Genomic DNA, 24,383 nt, shown 5'->3' with positions numbered 1-24,383 from the left:
GAGAAAGAGGGAGACAAAATCTGAAGCAGGCTCCAGGCTCTGAGCTGTCAGCACAGACCCCGACATGAGGCTCAAACTCACAAACTGTGAGATCATGATCTGAGCCAAAGTCAGACACTTAACTGACTGAGACACCCAGGCACCTCCTAAAAAATTTTTAAGTCAACTACAAAACTATAGTATGCTACGTGTATGACTAAATGAAAGTGATGAAATCCCATATCCTTGTGAACAATAATTGGAACAAAACATGGAAAATAAACCCTGACGGTCTGGGCTGTAGAATCTAGTGTCCTTTGCCCCCTTCACTTGAGGCACTGTCGATCCAACACTGCGGATGTCTAAGCGATGTCCTGCGTAGAGACCAGCAGGGCCCCTGACGGCCTCCGCTGGTCCCTGCAGTCTCGCAGCACGGCCATGGTGAGTCTCGCCAACACCAAGCACGACCTAGACCTGCTGAAGGAGCAGCTGGAGGAGGAGCAGGGAGGCAAGTCGGAGCTGCAGCGTCTTGTGTCCAAGCTCAACACTGAGGTGACCACCTGGAGGACCAAGTATGAGACGGACGCCATCCAGAGGACCGAGGAGCTGGAGGAGACCAAGTGAGCATCACCCTGTGCCAGGGAGCCGGGAGGCTGGGGTGTGGGTAGCGTTGGGGGTCTGACCACGTCAGCCACTTGCTGAGGCCAGAGCCATGACCCGGAGAAGGCAGTTCACAAGCTCCTCTTTAAAAAAAAAAATATTTTTTAATGTTTATTTACTTTTGAGAGAGAGAGAAACAGAGTATGAGCAGGGGAGGGGGCAGAGAGAGAGGGAGACACAGAACTCAAAGCAGGCTCCAAGCTCCTTGCTGTCTGCACAGAGCCCACTGTGGGGCTCAAACTCATAAACTGTGACATCATGACCTGAGCACAGGCTCTTCGTGAAGTGGGGGTGGGGGGATGCGTGTCTGACAGGAGAGCCCACTTAGTGCCCTAAACAATGTACCCACTGCCAGCCTCAGGTTCCGCCCTCAGGATCTCTACATCCTCAGTGTGAAAGCGCTCGGGCTCCTGCAGGAAGTCAGGAGCGGGGCCCCCACCTCCAGGCAGGGCTTCTCTGCCCCTAAAGTGCTTGGGAAGCTTCCACAGGCCTGCTGGGTCTGGGGCGGGGCCTCTGGGCAATGCTGGGAGGACTCGGATCACACTCACAAAGGCCCTCACTCCTCTGGTAAATGCCCTCAAATCCTGCGAGCCTTCTTCCTCATTTGCAAACTAGAGAAGTGGACACTCTGCCTGACGGGCCTGAGGAACTAAGAGTGGACACGTGAACGTGGCTCGGGGCCACCTTCTTGTGGAAGAACAGGCTGGCTTGCTTGCCCATGGGAAGCCCTGCATGTGAGCCACCCGGCACCAGGCAGGGAGAGGACCCCGGCCTGCTTGCTGGTGCCTTCAGCCCCCTGGACATTTATGGCAACATGACAGCGATAAGCACAGAGCCCTCCAGCTGACATAAATCTCTTATGAAAGGCTTTTCATACATTGAGCCTAAATCTGCCTTCCTGTAGCTTCCACCTCCTGAGCTCTAGCCTTTTTCTATTTTCTGCTGAGAGCAGCCAGCAGCTGCCTGCTCCCACCCCAAAACTCATGCTAGATCTCAATCCCTCACCTCTCTCTGCTTGGACCCTCTTCCCCAAACACCCACAGGGTCCTTGGCCTTCTCTCCCTCCAACCTCTGCTCATGTATCCCCCTCCCTGCTTTACTTTCTCCATGGTGCTTCTGTCTCTAGGTCTATCCCCCATCTAGAACAGAAGTTTCATGAGGGCAGTGGTTATTCACTGCTCTTTCTTGAATGCCTGGAATGTTACCTGACAGAGTAGAAACAATACACAGCTGTTGGATGGATGGATGATGGATGGATGGATGGGTAGATGGATGGATCGAATGGGTGGACAGATGGATGGACAGTGATTGCCTTCCTCTAAACACTCTCCATTTTGTCTGCATCTTCTTCACTGTAATACCAGAGCTCAGGACCACAAACACAGCCCCCCAGCCCGTGGGCTCCTATGTTTCTTTGATGGCCTCTCTTGCCCTTGCCCACAGGAGGAAACTAGCCGCCAGGCTCCAGGAAGCAGAAGAGACAGCCGAAACTGCCCAGGCCAGGGCTGCCTCCCTCGAGAAAAATAAACAGCGACTCCAAGCAGAAATTGAGGACCTCACCATCGACTTGGAGAAGGTTAGGGGGTCAAATGTTCGAAGGCTGCCTATTTGCTGGGTCCAAGGGACCCCAGGGAGCTGTTGGAAACTGTCACATGTCTGGGCTTAGCAAGAAAAAACAGGTGGCCCAACAGGACAGAGCACAGGGTCTGTATTCAGGCCCACTGGACACAGGCTCTCACCTGAAATTGTGTTTGTATACTCATAATTCTGTGATCTTAACACCCAACAGGCTGCTATTCAAATAGGTCTATGGCGAGGACAAAACTTAGTCCCAGAAAGTCATGGAGCCTATTGTCTCTGTTCCCCTTTTCCTCACACAAACCACATACCACACACTTTGTGTGACTAAATATTCCTGTTTGCATCCCTGGTTCAGACTGATTTGCCAATCTTCAGCCAAATTAAGTAAAAATTCCACGAGCACACAGCAACCTGGTCTTGGTATATCAGGCCAATTGCTTCATGCTAATGGTCAGGGGCACGTAGGCAGAGGGTCATATCTATGAGAGAGGCTTCAGGAAAGTAGTCCCAAAACCTAAAAAGGTTTTTCTCCTCCAAAATTAAGAAACTAAGCAGAAATTTACAAAATCCAGTGTCGCACAGCAATAAAGACATAGTTCCTGAGGCGCCTGGGTGGCTCAGTTGGTTAAGCATCTGACTTCGGCTCAGGTTATGATCGCACAGTTTGTGAGTTCGAGCCCCACACCAGGTTCTGTGCTGACAGCTCAGAGCCTGGAGCCTGCTTCAGATTCTGTGTCTCCCTCTCTCTCTCTCTCTCTGCCCCTCCTCAGCTTATGCTCTCTCGCGCGCGCGCTCTCTCTCTCTCTCTCGCTCTCTCTCTCTCAAAAATAAATAAACATTAAAAAAATAAATACATAGTTGCTGGACAGTTATGAAAAGGAGGAAAGGTCTTTGAAAAATAAGGCCTGAAAATAATCAGCTTTGATTCACAAGAAAAATAACACCAAACCCATCTCTGAGTTGGACGATGATGTAACAACTATTAGTAAACCCTAGAGAAATATGGGGGTTTGGGTGAACGTTATAAATCTGGGAAGGCCGCTGTGGCCCAGATCCCTCATTGTATACCTAAGGAAATGCCCGGGAAGATAAGATGGACCGCCCAAGGTCACACATCTAGTGGTAGGAGTTTTAGAACTGGAAAGTAACTCTTTCTAGGCTCCTTGTCCTGTGCTTGTGCTATAAATGTTGAATTATATCCCAATCTCCAAGAAATCTGTGGTCACCAGAGTTACTGGGGAGGGCTGGGGAAGGCAGGGAGGAGGGCAGAAGCAGGGGAAGGGGCTGGAGAGTCAGAACGCCCGGAGACCATCATTCCCACCTCTCCCCAGGCCAACGCAGCAGCTGCCGCCCTGGACAAGAAGCAGCGAGTCTTCGACAAGATGCTGGCCGAGTGGCAGCAGAAGTGTGAAGAGCTGCAGGTGGAGGTGGACAGCGCGCAGAAGGAGTGCCGCATGTACATGACTGAGAGCTTCAAGATCAAGACCGCCTATGAGGAGTCCCTGGAGCATCTTGAGTCAGTGAAGAAGGAGAACAAGACTCTACAGGGTGAGTCTGAGGGCAGGGTCAAAAACATAGACAGGGCCTCCCTCCTCCTGAGCGCATCATAGGTTTGAGTACCTGGCACATAGTAAGTACACACAATAAATGTCGACTGCCTGGTGAGCAATTTGTAGAAGCACTTGGGCACTCAGCAACATGACTTCAAGCAGATGAGTTACTTAACCTTTCTGGGCCTCAGTTTCCTCATCTGTAAATTGGGGAAATAATAATGCCTTCCTTGTAAGTTTGAGACAGTTGGTATAAGATAAAATGTGTAAAATCCTCACTGACTAGAGTAGCTGGCAGAAGTGAGGACTCCACAGATTTTATGTATTGAGCCCTTACATCGATCATCTATACATAATATACATACACATGTAAGATTTCTTGTATAGGAGTCTCGTGCTGGAATTACATTCTGTTGAATGTTGTTTGAAAAATGGTGCCTATCTGTTGGAGAATGTTTTGCTGCATTAATAAGTCTTTATGGCAGGTACACATTTCTAACTGCAAAATCAGTTGTGTAAGAGAGGTCAGTTGTTTTTTTTTCCCCAAGAACTGTTTTGGGGTCTCTGTTCTGCTGAGCAACAAAAATCTCAGTCAATGCAGGGTTTCCTCAGTTCAGGTTAGGTGCCTGATGTAGGGTCATTGCAATGGAGGGTAGAAGCAGATGGTCCCTGATTGTCCCCCAAACCTGCCCAAGGTCCTATGAGTCCCTGGTGAGTTGTTGGCTTACAGGGGATAATCGCAAGAGCCCAGCATGTGAGATATGAAGGCTCTGCTTCTGTAATCTCAAAAGTGTGAATACTAAAGGACTTCAATATAAATACATGAGTTAAGATAGGGGAGTAACAACCAAAACACCCAGATCAAGGTTGCCTGGACTAGGAGAGGACAGAAATAGGAGCCCAGGGTGGTAGGGAGGGAAGACGTGATGATAGGCTCTGCTAAAAGTCCCAGGGCCTTGCCTCCTCTCCTAACCCTCATCTCACCCCCAGCTCCTGGTGCAGATGAGGAAGCTCCCTGGTAATCTGGGGGTTAAGAGCAAAGAAATATGCACCTCATCTGGCTGGTAAAGCATAGGTGGGAACAAACCTTGTAAAGTAGTCCCAGCCAGGGGTGCCTGGATGGCTCAGTCACTTAAATGTCTGACTTCAGCTCAGATCATGATCTCATGGTTCATAGTTCCAGCCCTGCATTGAGCTCTGTGCTGACAGCTCAGAGCCTGGAGCCTGCCTCGGATTCTCTGTCTCCCTCTCTCTCCATGCCCCTACCCTGCTCACACTCTGTCTCTCTCTCAAAAATAGATAAACATTCTTTAAAATTTAAAAAATAACCCAACCTGATGGGAGCCACAGAGAAGAATAGCCAAGCAGCCTACTTGGGCTGAGAGGGTGTGAGGCAGCATCACAGTGTTCCTCGTAGTCCCAGAGCAGTGCAGTGGAGGATGTTCCGGAAACACCATGTCCAGGACAGGTGACAGGAAGCCATGTGGGCTACGAGTGTGTCTGTGATGTCAGCACAGGTGGACCCCAACAGCTAAGACTTAGATCATGCCCGCCAGTGCTCTCTACTCTACCTAAAACTTAGAAACCCAGACAGAGAGATCCTGGATTAAGTGAGATTTCCCTGAATTCAGGGAGGCTTGATGTAGGAACGGAGTTTGGTTATGGATTAATCAAGGTAGTCTCATTTCTTGGGCTGAGATTTATGGCTGCTCCAAGGTGCTGGGTGGGTCCCTGGGAGCTTCTCTGGGTGGGAAACAGAGAGGTCTCCCAACTGAGGAAGGAGATCAGAAAGGCTCTACTCCTCCCACCTTTCCTTGGTTTTCAGGCAGAGGGGGAGAGAGGGCCTCTCTGAGAAAGGAAGGCCTGGAGTTTAGGCCTAACAGGCCTGGGGAGTCTTGGGCACTGGCCCCCAAGCTGTTCAGTGCTTGCCCACACTTCTCTGGGCCTCAGCCTCTCATCTGTAAAATGAGGAGCTTGAACTCACTGTTCTCCAATGCCCACGCCCTGATGCTCCAGGAGTCTATGACTTGGGAGTATATTGCTCCTCTTTGGATACAGTGAAGCTAGGAGTGCCTGCTTCTGCCCTGATGTAGAAATGTCTGTGCCACATGCCATGGCCCTGGGAAGCTGGGGGTCCTCATGTGCCTTATTAATGAGAATATTCCTTTCTCAGAGGAGATAAAGGAACTGATTGATCAGCTGGGTGAGGGAGGACGGAGTGTTCATGAGCTGCAGAAGTTGAAGAAAAAATTGGAGATTGAGAAAGAAGAACTCCAGGTGGCCCTGGAGGAAGCAGAGTCTTCCCTGGAGGTAACCATGTGGCCATCACCTTGGAGGCTGGACCCTTGCCCAGGGCCCGTGCACCTCCTTGGCTAGAAAGACTGATGTTTATATTCCTGGCAGGTTGAAGAGAGTAAGGTGATTCGAATTCAGCTGGAACTGGCTCAGGTTAAAGCTGACATTGACCGGAGAATCCACGAGAAAGAAGAAGAATTTGAAGCTACGAGGTACGGGGCTGAGGTGATGGGAGGCTGATTTTAGGTAGCATTGATTGGGCCTCTGCCACCTACGAGTCATGCGACCTTGGGTGATTTAAGTGAATACTCTGAAATATAGTACTTTGGTGATCATAAAACCCCATGGGATAATTAACAATAATAATAATCCAAAAATGGGCAAAGGACTTTAATAGACATTTTTCCAAGGAAGATATACAAACGGCCAATAAGCACCTGGAAAGCTACTCACTGCAGCTTCCCAATGAGGGAAATTTAAATCAAAACTACAATGAGATACTACCTCATACCCATTCGGATGGCTACTATCCAAAACACAAGAAATAACAAGTGTTGGTGAGGATGTAGAGAAACTGGAACATTTGTGCACTGTTGGTGGGAATGTAAAATGATATCGCCGATGTGAAAACCAGGATAAAGGCTCCTCCAAAAAATTTAAAATAGGATTACCATATGACCCAGCAATTCTACCTCTGAGTATTCACCCAAAAGAATTGAAAGCAGGGTCTCGGGGAGATATTTTATACAAGTTCACAGCATCATTCAGAAGAGCTGCAGCATGAAAGCAACCCAAGTACGCTGATGAAAGAATGGATAACCAAAATGTGGTCTCTACACACAGAAGAATTTTATTCAGCCTTCACAAGGAAGGAACTTCAGACACCTGCTACAACATGGGTGACCCTTGAGGACGTTTTAACTAAGTGAAAAAAGCCAGCCACAAAAAGACAGATACTGCATGCTTCTACCTACAGGAGGAAGTACTTAGAGCAGTCACAATCACAGAAACAGGAAGCAGAATAATAGTTGCCAGGGGCCGGGGGAAAGAGGGATATCGGGGAGTTAGTGTTTCATGGGCACATGGTTTCAGTTTTATCAGATGAAAAGAGTTCTGGAGACAAGTGGTGCCAGTGGAAAGATAGCATGATGTATGTATTTAATACCACAGGACTGTGCACTTAAAAATGGTTAACATAGGACGTTTTATGTAATATGTATTTTCCCACAGTAAAAAAATTAGAAAGCCCCCCTGTGAGATGGATGCAGTTGCCCCATCTAACAGATGTGAATGATGATAGCTTCTCGTCACCCCTCTCGGGGGTGGTGAAGATTAACTGAGATGGTAAATACGAAAGTACCCTGTAACCCACAAAGCCATACAGCTATGAACATTCACAAACCCTCAGAAAACATCCACCGCGTCATGGAAAAGACTCGATTTGCTGGGGTGCCAGAGCATGCTGGATTTGGAGATTTCTTTTTAACTCAGTGTCCACTGTTGCTGCTTGAGGCTCCAAGAAAGTTTTGGACTCAGCACTAAGTTTTCATTTACAGAAATATGATTTGTTGTGATTCTGAGAAGATCAACACATTTGCAACTGTCCACATTGGCATCCTGCCTAAACTGCCTGCCTGAAATCTTCCGGCACTGTCGCTCCCTGAGTTTACAACATCCCCCACAATCCCTCCTAACAAAGCTGCACGCAGAGTCACTGGAGGGAGAAGCCCCATGATTCCACAGCCATTGGGCTAAACCCTAAATATCTAGCTATATGCCACTATGTGGCATGTGTGGGGGTGGGGGGGAGAAAGAGTTTGCAACAGATTTGAGATATAATTTACATACAGTTCACCCATGGCGAGGGAAAAATTCAATGGTTTTCAGTTGTGCAACTATAAACTGCAATTTTAGAACATTTTCATCCAAAGAAACCCCATATCCTTTTGCAGTCTTGCCCCATTTCTCCCCACCACCCCCACTCCCAGCCCTAGGCAACAAGTAATCTAGTCAACAACTTTCTCTGGATTTGCCTATCTTGGACATTCCATACAAATGGAATCCTACAATATGTGGTCCTTTGTGACTGGCTTCTTTCACTTGGCATCATGTTTTCAAGGTTCATCCATGTTGGAGCAGGTGTATTTCATTTTTATTCCTGAATACTATGACATAGTTTGGACAGATCCCATTTTATTTATCTATTCATCAGTTGATGGACATTTGGGTTATTTTCGCCTTTTGGCTACTATGAACATCCATATACAAGTTTTTGTGTAGATAGGGGTTTACATTTCTCTTGGGTATATACCTAGAAATAGAAGTTCTGGTAATATGTTCACTCTGTGTTTAACTTTTTGCAGAATGGTCAGATTCTTTTCCAAAGCAGTTATACTATTTTACATTCTCAGTGTTAGAAGGTCTGCAGTGTCTCCAGACCTTCTCCAACATTTATCATTACCTTTTTTTATCCTAGCCAACCTAGTAAATGGGAGGTAGTATTTCACTGTGGTTTAGAACTGTATTTCCCAGGGCTCCTGGGTGGCTCAGTCACTTAAGCATCCGACTTCAGCTCAGGTCATGATCTCATGGTTCATGGGTTCGAGCCCTGCATCAGGCTCTGTGCTGACAGCCAGCTCAGAGCCTGGAGCCTGTCTTCAGATTCTGTGTCTCCCTCTCTCTCTGACCCTCCCCTGCCCACGCTGTCTCTCTTTCTCTCAAAAACTAAATAAAACGTTAAATTTTTTTTAAAAAGAACTGTATTTCCATTATAGCTAATGATGCTGAGCACCTTTGTTTTGTTTTGTTTTTTAAGTTTATTTGAGAGAGAGAAAGCGCCCGTGTCCATGTGGCGCCTGATCCAGGGCTTAAACCTATGAACTGTGAGATCATGAGCTGAGCCGAAATCAAGAGTCTGATGCTTAACCAATTGAGTCACTCAGGCACCCCTGCTGAGCATCTTTGATGTGCTTATTGGCCACTTCTATGTCTTGTTTGGAGAAATGTCTATTCTAGTCCTTGGCCCATTTTAAAAACTAGGTTGTCTGTTTATGGTTGAGTTGTTAAGAGTTCTTTATATATTCTGAATACTAGACCTGTCCTTTATCAAATATGTAATTTGCAAATATTTTCACCCATTCTGTGAGTTGCATTTTCACTTTCTCAGTAATAACCTCTGAAGCACAAATTTTTTTTTATTTTTTTTTATTTTTTATTTATTTCTGAGAGAGGGAGAGAGAGAGAGACAGCATGAGCAGGGGAGGGTCAGACAGAGAGGGAGATACAGAATCTGAAGCAGTCTCCAGGCTCTGAGCTAGCTGTCAGCACAGAGCCCGACGCGGGGCTCGAGCCCATGAACCGCGAGATCATGACCTGAGCCGAAGTCAGACGCTTAACCGACGGAGCCACCCAGGTGCCCCAACAAATGTTTTTAAATTTGATGAAATCCAATGTATCTGGGTTTTTTCTTTGGTAGCTTGTATTTTAGGTGTCATATCTAAAAAGTCTTTGCCTAATTTAGTCACAACAATTCCTGTCTGTTTTTCCTAGATGAGGTAAGAGTTTTATAGTTGTAGCTCTTACATTTAGGTCTTCAATCCATTTTGAGTTAATTTTTGTATAAGGCATGAGGTATGGGTCCAACTTCATTCTTTTGCATGTGGCTATCCAGTTGTCCCAGAACTACTTTCTGAAAAGACTACTCTCTCCCTATTGAATGGTCTTAGCATCCTTGTTGAAAATGAATTGGCTTGGGTTTATTTCTGGATTCCCAATTCTATTCCATCACTCTATAGGTCTATTCTTATGCCAGGACCACAGTGTCTTGATTACTGTGGCTTTGTAGTAAGCTTTGAAACTGGGAAATGTGAGTCCTCCACCTTGTTCTTCTTTTTCAAGATTTTTTTGGTTATTCTGGGTCCCTTGCATTTCCATATCAATTTTAGGATCAGCCTGTCAATTTCTGCAAAGAAGTCAGCTGGTGTTTTGATAATGATTGTACCAAATTCCACATTAACAACATTAAGTCTTCCAATCCATGAATATGAATGTCCTTCCATTTATTTAGCCCTCCTTTATTTTTTAAACATGTTTTATAGTTTTTGTTCTTGTATTTATTTTTTAAGTCAAAATGAATAAAGATTGTTCACTTTTGAGAATGTCATGACACATTCTCCCATGTCTAGAAATATAATACATTTCAAAGTGCTGTAAATCTACCAATGTGCCTATACAAGAGAAGCTGTTCAGGGGTGGAGCAGAGGTGAACACCGCAAACAAGGGCCAGGTGACAGAATCTTTACATGCTAGCCATTTATTTCCCTCAATGAGACAAATATTTTTTGAACATCTACATTACCTTCTTTAGTCTCCTTCTATGGAGGGTTTTACAAAAACGTTCATATTATACTGATTGTATTTAATATATTTAGTTATACTACAATCAACTGATAACTGCTGTTTTAAAGAGAGACACGAATCTGACTTGTATAGCCAAAGCTCACATTTTGTAATTTAAAATACCAGCTAGCATTTAGGTTTGAATCCCGTCTCCATAATGGGATGTTTTTCATCATCTTGGAGCCTCAGTTTCCTTGCAGGGCTGTTTTGCATGTTAAACGAACTAAGATCACAAAAGACATGAGATTAACATTGACCCTTCTGTGTCCTTTCCCAAAGCACAACACTCCCTGACTTAAATGCTTTTCAAATATGGTGGCTGTATGCATGTTGATGCTCACAGACCTCTTAACTAGCAGGTTTAGCGCAGCCTGACCAGCTGGCCCAGTATGCCAGGGCCTTTTCTGCTTGAACTTGCAGGAAGAATCACCAGCGGGCAATCGAGTCCTTGCAGGCCAGCTTGGAGGCAGAGGCCAAGGGTCGCGCAGAGGCACTTCGGCTCAAGAAGAAGATGGAGACGGACCTGAATGAGATGGAAATCCAGCTGGACCATGCCAATAAGAACAACAGTGAACTTGTAAAGACCCTGAAAAGGCTGCAACAGCAAATCAAGGTAGCAATCTGGGACCTAATCACAAAGTAAGCCACCCCCAAGCTTGCAGACTTCCAGGAAGCTAACCTCATGCATGTCTGCAGCTAGGAGAAAAGCATGAAAGTGATAGTGTGGGGTGGCTGGCAGTCTAGGAAGGACACGTGGGGATGGTTTATATGAGAGGCCCCAACCACCAAAGTCCATATCCTGGACCACTGAAAAGAGGGAATGAAGAAGGAAAACAGAAAGTTGGGCCTGTCTTGGTTTTTAAAATCATTTTTGACTTATTACAAGTGAATTCGGGCACAGAAAAATAAAGAACATAGTAAAAAATCATATGCCCACCACTCATCTTAAGAAATAAACACAACAGAGTTGAAGTCTTCCTTTATTGCTGTCATCGGTCTTTAAAGCATCTGTAGCTGGATCCATGCATTCAATACACATATTATTGGAGACCAGCCCGGCATAGGAACCTTATTAGGTGCTAGGAGTACAGGAGTGAACATAAAACAAACATCCCTGCAGATAGACAATAAACAACAAATAAATAAAATTGTAGTATCAAAAGTGGTGGTAAGTGCTATAGAGAAATAACCAGACAGGGGAAGAGAGATGTGGATTAGCCAGTGGGGGTGTAATGGTCAAGATCATTGAGGAAGTTCTCTGTGAGAAGACCCTGCTGGAAACACCAGGTGTTCTGTCATCAGAAAAGCCTTGACCTTATGGTAACCTCCCGCTGGACAAATCCTGGGGACACTTGGGCCCTGGCCAGCTAGGCCTCAACCAGACCGGACACTCCCCCAGGGCAGATCGATACCTTCCACTCTCTTCCACTGTGGCCACCAACTCCCCAGTCCACCCCAGCTCCCTGCTGAGCCCAGACTGTGCCAGGGCCCCGGGAGACGGGCTCAGGCCGGGTCCCCTTGCCCCCCCAGGACTTGCAGATGCAGATGGACGAGGATGCCCGGCAGCACGAGGAGCTGCGGGAGCAGTACAACCTGCAGGAGCGGCGCCTGAGCCTGCTGCAGACAGAGCTGGAGGAGGTGCGCTCGGGCCTGGAGGGCAGCGAGCGCTCCCGCAAGCTGCTGGAGCAGGAGGTGGTAGAGATCACCGAGCGGCACAACGAGGTCAACATCCAGGTAGGATGGCAGCTTCCTGGGGAGCGGGGGTGTCTCACCCAAGACTCACACTTGGGGTGCGGGGGCAGGGCCAGGATGGTGCCCAAACCCTGTGGGCTCCCCTCAAAACTCAAAGACAGATGGTGTCCCCACTTGGGAAATCCTCAGAACTCCCCTGCAGAGACTTTTTTTTTGTTATGGCAAAAACCCAGTAACATAAAATGTACCACCTTAACTTTGTTTAGCGCGCACACAGTGTGTGAACTGCATGCACATTGCTGTGCAGAGCTTTCAAAGACGGGCTCCCAGACTCTCTTCTCCCTTGGAGATTCTGATCCAGAATCTGGAAGCGCCAGGTGCTCTGTCCCATCAGTGATGGGACTCCAGAAATCTAAACTTTTGAATCTAAATTCCTCAGAAGATTCTGTTGATTTAGCCAATTTTAAGGATCACTATTACCTTCAGTGTAGCTGAGGACAGAACTTCAGAACTAGAAGGGATCTAGAATATTCCAAAGTCTAGGGGCACCTGGCTGCCTCAGTTAGTTAAGTGCCTGACTCAATCTCAGCTCAGGTCTTGATCTCAGGTCGTGAGTTCAAGCCCTGCATTGGGCTCCCTGATGGGTGTGGAGCCTACTTAAAATAAATAAATAAATAGATAAATAGATATATATAGATAAATTAATTAGTTAATTAAATAAATAAAACAAAGTCTGACATTCATTTTACAAATGAAAAACCGTGGCCCAGAGAGTTGAGTGGCTTTTCCGTGGTCAACGATGGGGACCCCCATCTACTACCAGTGGTAACACCAATACTGCTTACTGTGTAATCCTTTGCCAGCACAGCTTAATTCCTACTTAGCATCTCATGTAAATTCACCAAAAGAAAAAATGTGCATGGGACATATAAGGATCACAACCCCATTTTACAAATAAGACCCAAGCCTAGAGGTAAAGAATTAATCCACCTAGGTACCAGGGGTGGAACCTGGGTTTTCCCAGCTGTGAGTTCAGGAATGTTCTAGAGCTGCCACCTACCCCAGGTCAGGATGACGTTATTCATGGACTCCTTGTGATACACGCTCTGCTCTAAAACACAGAGAAAAATGCGGGCAGAGACCCTTACCTCAAGCAGGGGGCCCAGGGCCATTTCCCATTGTGGGGTTTAGTGAGTATGTCTGTGGAGAGTTGTTTTTCTTTCCTGGACACAGGAAGGGCTGTGCAGATTTCTGGCTCATGGCAATGTCTTCATTTTCTCCTCCAGAACCAAAGTCTCCTGGTGGTCAAGCGCAAGTTGGAGTCAGATGTCCAGCGCATCTCCAATGAGCATGAGGAACTCATCAGTGAGTTCCGCTCCGCCGACGAGAGGGCCAAGAAAGCCATGACTGACGTAAGTGTGAATGCTGCCTGATGCTGGTGGGAGGGGGCCTGGCCTGGGCTACCTACGGAGGACCAGGCCACCCTCAGTAGAGAAGGCCATATTCTCCCCTCAAGGGTCACTGTGCAGTGCCAGTAGGGTCGTGGTCTTTGTTCTGAGGAATCTGGAGGCCTTTCTGAAAAGCCAAACACATACAAGTAAGGAATAACTGCAAGCTATACACGACCATGTGAGAAATCAGAGCTTGAGGCCTGAGAACATGGGTCAAAGGAACCATTGAAAGTAGGTTTTCCTGGGCAGGTCTTTTGGCAAAGAGGAGCATTAAAGCAGCCTGAGGAGAAGCATGAGTGAAAGGAAGATGGGAGCCATGTCCTGGTGCTCAGGGGCAGATACAGCAAAACGTGCTGCCAGTGGTCTTGCCCCACTTTCCCTTTGAGGACTTGCACGACCTTGAGTGGCAGATACCATACACCCCACTTTAAAGATGAGGGCATACAGATGCTATTGCCGGGCTCATTGCACTTGGTTGAAATGCCAGGAGCTCAGGACCATTGCAGGTCTTATTTGGTGCTGGGTCTCGAGAGAACAGACCCATATCCTGCATGTAGATCTTCTATGAATGCTTGTGAAATGAATGCAGGAATGAGAGGGCAAAATGACTTGCTGAAGGCCACACAGGGGCTGCACGCAGACCTTCATCTTCCTTTGCGCTATGCTCACCCTCTGTGCTGTGCCCCTCATGGAGGAGGCAGCAAAGAGTGGCTGGAGAGCCCCAGGCTGGTGGGACTCTGTGGGACTGGGGAGCCTGTGATGAGTGCACCAGCCTGCCTCTTCCCTGTCGCTCGGAGAGACACAGGAGCATGCAGCACCCCCTCCACCAAAACCCAGCAGCACATCATTGAGGTTCTCCTTGTCACCACTTGGTCCTCTGGAGACCGGAGGACAAGGTCCCTCATCTCTCAAAGGCATGGGAACCCAGCTCCAGTCCCCGCTCTGCTCCCCTCCCGCAGGCCGCCCGCATGGCGGAGGAGCTCCGGCAAGAGCAGGACCACTGCATGCACCTGGAGAAAATCAAGAAGAACTACGAGATCACCATCAAAGACCTGCAGGCCAAGATGGAGGAGGCTGAGCAGCTGGCTCTGAAAGGAGGGAAGCGCACGATCATGAAACTGGAAGCCAGGGTGAGGGCGACCCTGAGCTGGGCCAGGAGGGAGAGAAGGGAGACATGGCTGGGCCAGGGCCTTTTCCCAAAAACACCATGCCCAGCACTTGATGAGGAACTGGATGATGCAGATGCTAGGAAGGGAAAGGAAAATGAGATGAGAACAGCAATTTATTTGTACGTAGGTCTCCTCTCCTCTTCCTTCTTCATCTGTCACCTTTGCCCCCGAATGTGCCCCCAAGTAAGGCAGTTCCCAGGATCCTTCCTCTGTCTCTGTTCCCAGTCTCCGTTTCCAACACTGTTCCTCCCTTACAACTCACTTAAAACCAGCCTAGGTCTTCCCCCATGGGGCATCAGAGCTAGAGGGGCCCAGAAGGTTCAGTGACCCTGTCGGGCCCCCGCCTACCCCACTTCCCGGAGAAGGAAACACGAAGCTCCTGTCAGAAGGGACCCATCTGACCACCACAGCAGGCCCGGGAGGGGCAGAACCCATCTGACCCTCCTGTCCAGGGCCTGCCTGCTCTCCTCTGGGGAAGAGGTGGATGGACATTGTCGCCATGATGCCCCCACCCCAGGCCACTGAGCTCTCAAGTTCAAAACCCTGCGTTCTCACAGCCATGTCCCTCTCTTCCTCCCTCAGATCAAGGAACTAGAGACCGAGCTGGACGGTGAGCAGAAACGGCACGTGGAGACAGTGAAGACGCTGCGGAAGAACGAGCGCCGCCTCAAAGAGCTGGTCTTTCAGACGGAGGAGGACCACAAGACCAACCAGCGCATGCAGGAGCTGGTGGAGAAGCTGCAGAACAAGCTGAAGATCTACAAGCGGCAGATCGAAGAGGCGGTGGGTGCTCGCCGCGTGTCCCTAACATGCCCTCCCTTCCCAGCCCAGGTCTCAGCACTTGGTTAGCATTAACCACAGAGAAAGAACGGAGCCCTGGCCAAAAGACGGCCCCTGTGAGCTTCGTGTCCGTGGCACTTCATAAGTGGACTGGACACCACATAGTGGAGATAAGAACACGTAGGAAACGAACACCCGTGTTACCTAAAGTACCCACTGTAAGGTGTGATCTAAAAACAGGGAAAGTCTTTGCTGCCCTTGTCCTGCTTCCATGCCCCTGGTGGCCTCCGCCAAGATAACTTCTCTCTCCTGCTCAGACTATGAAACACAAGACCCTTCCCTTCTTTGATCCCCCAACACAAGGCAGGAACACTGATCTTCTTAGTCTGTTTCACAGGTGAGGATATAGCCCAGGGTGGGATATTTATGCCATGTTAGTAAATGTTAAAATCAAAGTCAAATGGTTAGCAAAAGATGGCTTCAAGCCTCAACCCTATATCACACGTCCACCTACCGGCACAGGCACGCCCCCACCCCAACCCGATGTATATCCTTGACTCCACCATTGTTTGCTGCCAGTTCTGGGACTGTTGTGCAGAGTCCATCAGCCACCCACACAACCAGGGCCTTTCCCAAAAGGCTCGATAAAGACCAGACTTATGGCTCATATGGTTCTAACCGAAATAGCACTGTGACTCTATTGGGAAGACAAGGGGATGAGAGATGTGTGGTGGGGGCTGGGGAAAAATATTAAATCCACACCTTTCATAGTGGGGCACCAGTAGCTAATGCCTAAAACGACAAATTATAGAAGCAGCAACATAGCACACTTTATTTGGAAACATGGATGTCAAGGCCGAAAAAGAATCAGCTAAAAGTAGTGAAAAGACTGGACTCTCATGTGTCCGTGTAGAACCGGTAACGATGCACATTAACCGGGAAAATACACCCTATTTTCCACCACGCCTTTGCCACAGGAGGAGCAGGCCAACCAGACCTTGGCGCGCTACAGAAAGACGGTGCATGAGCTGGATGATGCGGAGGAGCGGGCCGGCATGGCCGAGACCGCCCTGAACAAGCTGCGCACCAGGCACCGCGTGGCGGGCAAGGGCATCACCTCCGTGGAGATCATCCAGGTGTCCAAGACAGGCTCCTCCAAAACCCTTTCTGAGGAGTGAGGCTGTCCACGTTCCAGCCCACAGCCAGTAGGTATGGACTCCACTCTCGATGCCCACACTCCAAGCTTACCCTCCCTGTTCCTGCTTTGCTCCTTCTGACTCCTCTGCTTTCCTGTCTGCCAGGCCCTGGTCTCACGCAGGGGCAACTGCGGGCCACCCTTGTCCCTTCAGCTGCAACACTTCCCTCTCCCTCTCTGGACCCTCAAAGCCTTTGGGCATGTGAGCTCCACCTGTGACGCTGGTGCCAGTGGTCATGATGCTCCTCTGTCTGGGTGGAAGCTCCTTCAAGACAGGTTCCATGTCTGATGCCACTTGACACTAGGCCTGACAGACAGGTGCCATGCTTGTTCCACTGGAGAACCATAATAGGGACATTTGCAAGCTCTGGGCAGTGTGTGCTCATCTTTCACATCCTCACAATATCATTATTCCTGAGGATTTCCTCAGTACTGGTTGAATTTAGGTTCTAACATTAAGGAAATAATAGTAATTATTATTGTCCCCCAGGGGGACAATGTAAAATAGTCCTTTCTGATTTTCTCTAATTCAGAATCAACTGAGAAAAAAAGTAGAGGAGGTAAATATATAAAAGTCAAAATGCTACTTTTATTATGTTACAATTCTAGATTGAGAATTTAATGAGCGTCCAACCTGAGCATCCTTGGGTTTTACCCCAGAATTAAAGGTCCCTGCAGAACTGATCAACCACAGCCCTGCTCCATAAAGACCAACCCTCACTCCAAGGGCACAGATGACCAGAATTCATCAACCCTACAGGCAGATCCAAAAGCAGAGGCCAGATGGGGTTCATCTTGGCTCTTTCTTCCAAACACAGAATAAATCATTCCTCTTCCCATGAAAGGAGCAAGGGAAAGATGAGGAAAGAGGCCAAGAACATTATTCTAGAGCTGTGGTTCCCCCGAATGCGGTCCTTTTGACCAGCAGCGATACCAGCATCACCTGGGAAGTTGTTAGAAAAGCAAATTCTTACGCTTCACTTCAGCTTACTGAATCAGAAGCTACGGAGGTGGGCCCGGCATCTGTGGTTTAATCACCTCTACAGTAATCACATGTAGGATCACGTGTACTAAAATCAACGCTGTAGCAGAAATCTCCCCCTACAGAAACACAGAGCTAGGGAACAGACGTTTCTCCTCCTTCTATCTGAGCCAGGCACGTGATAGTGGTTTTCGCTATCTTATTTACCCTATGATAAGGGGATGTATAAATGTCTCCATTTGTCAGGTGAGGAAAATGACCTCAGAGAAGTTCAGTGACTTGCTCATGGTCATACAAGCCCTGTGCTATGGAAAGGCAAACTGTCTTTTATTTTAATTACTCCAGGGATTGATAAGGCTGCCCTCTGTTTAGGATTAACCAGGACAACTCAAGATCAAGGACGTGGTTTAGGTTGGGAGGGAAGGGGACTGACGTTTCAGTGTAGCAATGGTTCAACTTCCATGGATTATGGAAATTTTCTTTTGGCCTTGTGTTCAAACATCCCGGTGAATCAGCCACCCAGTGAGGGTAAGGTTCTCCACTCACTTACAGCCCTCTGTCAGTTTGAGTCAGTGTGAGTTATAGCCAAAAGGGATAACCCCATTGGCCTTTGAATTCAAGCTGAGTCTTTTCTTACCATTTGCATAGGGAGGGAACAAAAGATAGTAAACAATCTTTTTCTTAATTCTCTAATTCTTAAATAATGGTTAGCTCAGGAAGTTAAGGAAACCAGAGGCTTGCCTCTGGACAAGTCCTGCAATTAATGTATAGCCATGTCCTTTCAGGGCAAACACCTGAAAGGGGTCCCTTCTGTTGAACTCTCACTTGGCGGGGGTTGCTATTCACCAACCAGACTCAGGAGGTATTTCAGTCCTTCCACCTTCGAAGTCTTAGTCTCCGGTATTAGCCATCTTGTAGAACAGATCCTCTGCACTGGCTTGGTGACTGTTAATTGCTGGGGTTTGCTGGTGCGGGTCCAACTGTTCTGTCTCCACATCACAAGGCCATAGTCCTGCCAATGAGCACCCAGAGGTGATGAGGCTCTTTGATCCCATCTCCTCTAGCTGGTCACAGGGCTAGATATGCCCTCAGTAGCCATGAGATGTCGTAAGCAAACCAGTACATGAGTCAACACTGAGCCAAGACCCCACAAGAGTTTAGTTTTCCAAAGTGGCTTTATATTCAGTCCTACAAATACTGACCAAGCTCCAAACAGGGGCTAGGTCTTGATCCTGAGACACAGAGATGAATAATGAGTAAGAAAGAACATCCTCTCTAGCAGAGCCTGGAACCTGGTGGAGAAGTAGAAGCATCCATCACCACAGGGCTGTGAGCAAATGTTCTGTGATGCCGTGGTTGCACCTCACTGGGGAGGCTCTCAGGGGAGGAGTGGCTGGTTTAACCTGAGGTGGCTGGGTGGAGCAGCTTCATGGAGGATGTGACCCGTAGAAAGGCCTAAGGCAGTGCCACTCCAGGAGTGGTCCCTGTTTGTCACCTGTCTGAGACAACAAAAGTACAGAAACTGAGAGGAAGTTTTTAGAAAGTTTTATAACAACTGATACGGCCATGACATCTAAATGCATGCTCAATGTATTTTATAAAAGTATTAGTTTCTGATATTAAACAAATGAGAAAGAACAAAAAGTTTAAAGGAAATTAAAAAGAATAGGTAAAATTGATTACTCACCAGATAGAGAGGGAAAGAAGGGAATTCCAGATGGAATTCACATGCCAACAGTGCAGAGGCTGGATTCATATAAGGGAACAGCATGGCTAGAGAAGAGGAGCTTGGGAAGAGGGGAGAGAAATGGGGTGGGAGATGGAGCTAGAAGCACTGGCATGCGTGAGGCTGTGAAGGGCCCCGCTGGGCATGAGTGTCCCCTAATTTCCATAAGGAAATGTTGCTAATTTTTGAAATCCACTTGTGGGATGTGATGAGCAGTAGCTTTTCTTTCTTGAGAAGACATTTCACAATGGCAAAACAAGCCTGCCAGCCCCTCAGGAGACACCATAGGTGGGCTCATGGTGAGCACTCTATCCCAGGGGATGAACTCCAGCCCTCTCGATGGCCTGTGTAGAGACCAGGCCCAGCTGGGCACCCCAAGCCCAACGATGTCTCCAAAGCTTCACGACCTGAGGCAGAATGAACCAGCTATGACCCAATAATGTCCAGGAAGGAAGGCATTTTGGGGACACTGTCTTTCTATTAAGAAGGAGGCTTTCTATTAAGAACTCCTGGCTCTGGTCCTCAAGGATTTTAGGACTTCTCAACCTCTCTCTCTTTTTACTTCCAGGGTAATAGAGATCTCAACAGCAGACCATTGAGAGGGAAATATATGAAAACAGAAAACTGGGTATCCTGAGAATGTTTACTATGCAAAGGAAAGTACAAGCCAGAAAGAGGTGCTACAGAATAAAGAGAGTTGTGGGGGAAAAGGTTTGGGGATGTAAATACCCAGGCATCAGAGGAAGTAAAATTAGTGTGGCTTCTCTGAGACTGTATCAAGATGTGTAAGCACTTGGATAACAGAAACATGGGTCTATTTTAGTTGAGATCCTACATGTTCATGTCAAGGACGGAATATGTAATGTCTGTGTGAGCTGGCTGTCTTCTTGAAATAATTCCTCATGTGGACAATTGTAATGCCCTGTCCCAATGCAGTTTAAATAAAAGAAACATAAAAAATAGACTGGAGATTGATTGTAAGTGAAGAAAATTTATTTTTTATAGGCTTCCAAACCCAAAGGTAATTTTTGTAGTATGTCAGAATTCTCTTTTATCCCTATATCCTAACTCACAGGCTTATTTCTGTTGGAAACCGTGAAAACTATGCAGTCTTGGTGAAAGAGCGTTCAGAGATAAGAAGACTAACTAGGTATCGTAAAGCTGAGAAAGCTACAGAATCCCTGAAGGGATGTTAAGATCCATCCAGGCTAACGATCCTTGAGGCCCCCACATGCCTACCTCAGCATCTCCCAGGATGTTCAGACAGGGGCAAGTTCCTCCTTAAATCAAGCTGAGACCTGCCCTCTAGTGGTATCTTTTTTTTTTTTTTTAATTCTGGTTTTGATATCTAAGTGGAAGACAGTTCTCACTTTCTCATGGTCCTTCCAAGATTTCTCGTCTCCAGGCTGAATATGCCTGGGTCCTTCAACCTTCCCAAGTGTGAGAGGGTTTCCTTTGTCACCTTCTAACATTCTCAACCCTGTTCCTCCCTTTGCTTCCCTAGCGTTCGGAGTGCAGGATTGGAGGGGACCACCGGGAGGGCTCCCTGCCAGTGCACAGCTCAGCACGCCTCCCCCCAACTCCCTGGAAATGGTGTCTTCCCTTTGACTTTCAGCACTCTGAAAAGTGCTGGCAGACAGAAATCGTTATTCAGCTGGTAAAGGAAGGGATATTAACATTCTGTTGGTACTCCCTCTCTCTCTTCACACTGGCCCATTTCAGTGTTGGCTCTCTCTAGAGAGCTCTCTCTAGACAGCTCGAGGGGACCACTTGGTTCCTTCTGTGCAAAGGGATCAAACAGGGAGACACTGCCCTCTGGCGGTGGGGTCTCCAATGGCTATGGGGGAGTTTCCTGGGAGACAAATCATTATGCTTTACAGCAATACATTACACACTGTAAATCCAATAGAATTACACTTATCGGAATTTTAGGGCTCAAAGGGATATTCAGAGGGTGTCTAGTCCAACTCTCAGCCAATTGGAGATAACCTTCTATAGCATTCCTGAAAAAAATGGTAACCCAACTTGTACCTGAACCCTCCCAGTGAGAAAAAAAAAGGCAGCCCATTGCTGTTTTGACTGATATTCATGGTTCAAAATAATATTAAACAAAAATAAGTCTCCCTGTATTCTGCCCTCATTTTGATCTACTCTTCACCTCTGTAATTACATAAAGTAGGTCTAATTGTTATACTTTAAAGTCAGATAAATATGGGTTCCACTTTCTTAGCAGTGAGACCATGGGCAACTTAACCTATCTCACCTCCTGTTTTCTCAACTATTAAATGAGGAATAATAACAGTATCTGCCTCTTAGGAATGTGAAGTTTAAACAAGATAACTGGCACAGAGCCTATTATGCATAACACTTAACACTTGCCAAGTTACTTCTAGCATTCTTTAGGACTTAACACTCAATCTCCCGAGACAGGCTAGGCCTGGCCTATCAGTCCAACAGCTTACAGCAACAAGCCTCTTGCTGGAGAAATGAAAGGGGATTTCCACAAAGTTTTAAGACCTCATCATTGTTTCCTGGTGGATAGTCTACTCATGTTCTCCCCACACTTGGAGAATTCCAGAGCAGCTCCTCACTTTGCTGGGGGAAGGGCAGGGGAGACAGAGGAAATAGATGTAGACAGGCTCAGTGACTTGCCCAAGACCAAGTGGCAGAGCTAAACATTCTTTGCTGAGTGGGATGAGGGAAGGTTTTTGACCCAGTATTTATGAGAAAATGGACTTCGCTTAGCCACACATGCTGTTTTTGCCTAAGGACACGTAATTCCAGAATGGCGTGAAGGCATAAAAGGATATAATCTATGGCTTTCCAGAATAATAACATTAATTAGAATCCATGGTGACAAAAGTAAGGGCACTGGCACCAGGTATTGCAAAGTAAATGGAGAAACGACTATTCAAATGGTTTTGCTAAATGTTTTAGGCTAGCTTTCAAGGCTGTTAAATTTTGTTATCACTGATTATATGAACTGTATTTTCTTATTTTCTGTATTTGTGTTTTGAGAGAGAGCATGAGTGGGGGAGAGGGGCATAAGGAGGGGGGGAGGGAGGGAGAGAGAAAGAGAGAGAGAGAATCTTAAGCAGGCTCCAAGCTCAGCACAGAGCCTGACATGAGGCTCAATCCCACTACCCTGGGATCATGACCTGAGCTGAAATCAAGTGGTGGCCGCTCAACTGACTGAACCACCCAGGAGACCCTCTTATTTTCTGCATTTTTGATACTCTGACATCTGGGGCCTCTCTGACCAAGAAGATACTGCCTCTCCCAGGGTTAGCCAATTCTTATAGATAGCAAACGGCTTTCATACAGACTAACCAATTTAGAGCCCATACTCCAAACTGCCTCCTCTGTCTAGCTCTCATATTCTGGGAGGCCCTAATCATCCCAGAGCCAGATACGAGACAACTAGGAACAGCTCCTACATTCCAGAACGTAATGAAATTATTCAAACTAGCCAATTCTAAACCTGCTCACTTCCTCTCACCCATTCCTTCCCATTAAACACAAAAAAGACTCGTGTGCACGCATTCCCTCCTGGCCTACCCTGGGGCTTCCTCACATGGCCCTGAGTGGCATGACATGCCATGCTCCTGGCTTCTAGGGACGGGTCTGTGAGTACAGAAACTTCCCTTATGACAATAGTTTCCATATCTGTATGTCTTACCATATCCCATTAAAACAAATCCCAGGGACACTTAGAAACACTAATTATCTTCCCCCTCCTCTCACACGTGAACCAATCCTGGGTCCCTGTAGGGAAGCCAGCAGGTCTGAGTCTTCCCAAGGAACACACCTTTGGGTGCTTCCAGAAATCACAAAATCATCACAAAGGCCCCTTGACCCTTCCACTCATAAGCTACCAGGAACTGGGCCTGGAGATGTGTGGTGAAAAGGGCAATCTTGAGTTCCAGTAGAATCGCAAGACTGGAAGGAAACCTGTTGGCTATTAGAAGGGACTATTCTTCCCTCTACTTCCTGAACCCTGGCTTAAACTACTGAAAACTGTACCCTGAAGCTTTGGAGCACTGATTCCATAAGACTTTTTTCTACATGCATTAAAAAAAAAGTTTAAATATAGGCAGCAAAATAGTAACTAGGCATTTAGGCCAAGGAGGAAAGTGTACTATGGGAGTTTAGCAATTAGGAAGGCAACTATGGGGTTAGGTACAGGAGATGCACTCAGCCCAGTCTTGGAAGATAAAGGAAGGCATTCTAGAGGAAATCATGTCTTTGCCAAAGCATAAGGATGAGCAGGAATTAAACACAAAGGGAAGGGAGAGCATCTGGGAATGGAAGGTGGGTGTGGGAAGGACCAGCTAAGAGCGTGTGTGGTGGCAGGTAGCAGCACATGAGCAACAGTGGCACAAGCAGTAGAGACATTTAGTGAACTTACACAACAGCCCCTGCAGCCCCAGACGGTTTGGAATTAGGTCTCCACCTTTCCACACTACTTTACTCTCAGGTCTATTAAGACAGTTGCCACAGCTCTAATGAACCTATCTTCACACAATCATGTTTAAGACAGAAAAAAAGAAAGCCTTCCTCACCATCCTTTTTATCAGCGACCTTACGTGTTCCCAGAAGGTCCCTAGGAGACTTGAGTCCATTGGCAGAAATGGCTCACACGACCATCCCTAAGCCAATTAGCAGCAAGTGGCAATGGGGCTGCCACGTAAGGCATGGACCAACTGTGGCTCATTCCCAGGACTAGGGAAGGGCTTGGCTTCCCTGAGAACTACCTGAACAAAAGTAGGGATGCCAAGAGGGTAAAGGTGATGTGTGGAGAGCCACAGTGTCCGCCACACAGAGGACATGCTGAGAGACGAAGATGACAGCGTATGGGAGACCCTGACAACTTGTTACAGAGTATGGACTTTATTGGGAGGGCAAGAGAGGTTTGGCATAATTCA

At 47.2% G+C, this 24,383-nt stretch overlaps 1 protein-coding gene across 1 annotated transcript in view; it reads left to right on the top strand.

The window, feature by feature from the left end:
• Positions 1-20,154, top strand: part of MYH16 (myosin heavy chain 16) — a 62,167-nt gene extending 42,013 nt beyond the window's left edge. The window contains exons 32-43 of the mRNA XM_077758575.1: positions 403-599; positions 2,083-2,215; positions 3,552-3,768; positions 5,944-6,080; positions 6,174-6,277; positions 10,884-11,076; positions 11,994-12,197; positions 13,442-13,567; positions 14,566-14,736; positions 15,358-15,558; positions 16,533-16,764; positions 20,027-20,154. Of these exons, the coding sequence (XP_077614701.1) occupies positions 403-599; positions 2,083-2,215; positions 3,552-3,768; positions 5,944-6,080; positions 6,174-6,277; positions 10,884-11,076; positions 11,994-12,197; positions 13,442-13,567; positions 14,566-14,736; positions 15,358-15,558; positions 16,533-16,733 (1,884 nt within the window). The 3' untranslated portion in view covers positions 16,734-16,764; positions 20,027-20,154. The remainder of the gene's footprint in view (positions 1-402; positions 600-2,082; positions 2,216-3,551; positions 3,769-5,943; positions 6,081-6,173; positions 6,278-10,883; positions 11,077-11,993; positions 12,198-13,441; positions 13,568-14,565; positions 14,737-15,357; positions 15,559-16,532; positions 16,765-20,026) is intronic.
• The last annotated feature ends 4,229 nt before the right edge of the window (positions 20,155-24,383 follow it).

This window comes from Crocuta crocuta, unplaced genomic scaffold (assembly GCF_008692635.1).
Source record: "Crocuta crocuta isolate KB4526 unplaced genomic scaffold, BGI_CrCroc_1.0 scaffold273, whole genome shotgun sequence".
Taxonomy (NCBI): Eukaryota; Metazoa; Chordata; class Mammalia; order Carnivora; family Hyaenidae; genus Crocuta; species Crocuta crocuta.
This window is presented reverse-complemented; position numbering and strand designations above follow the sequence as displayed.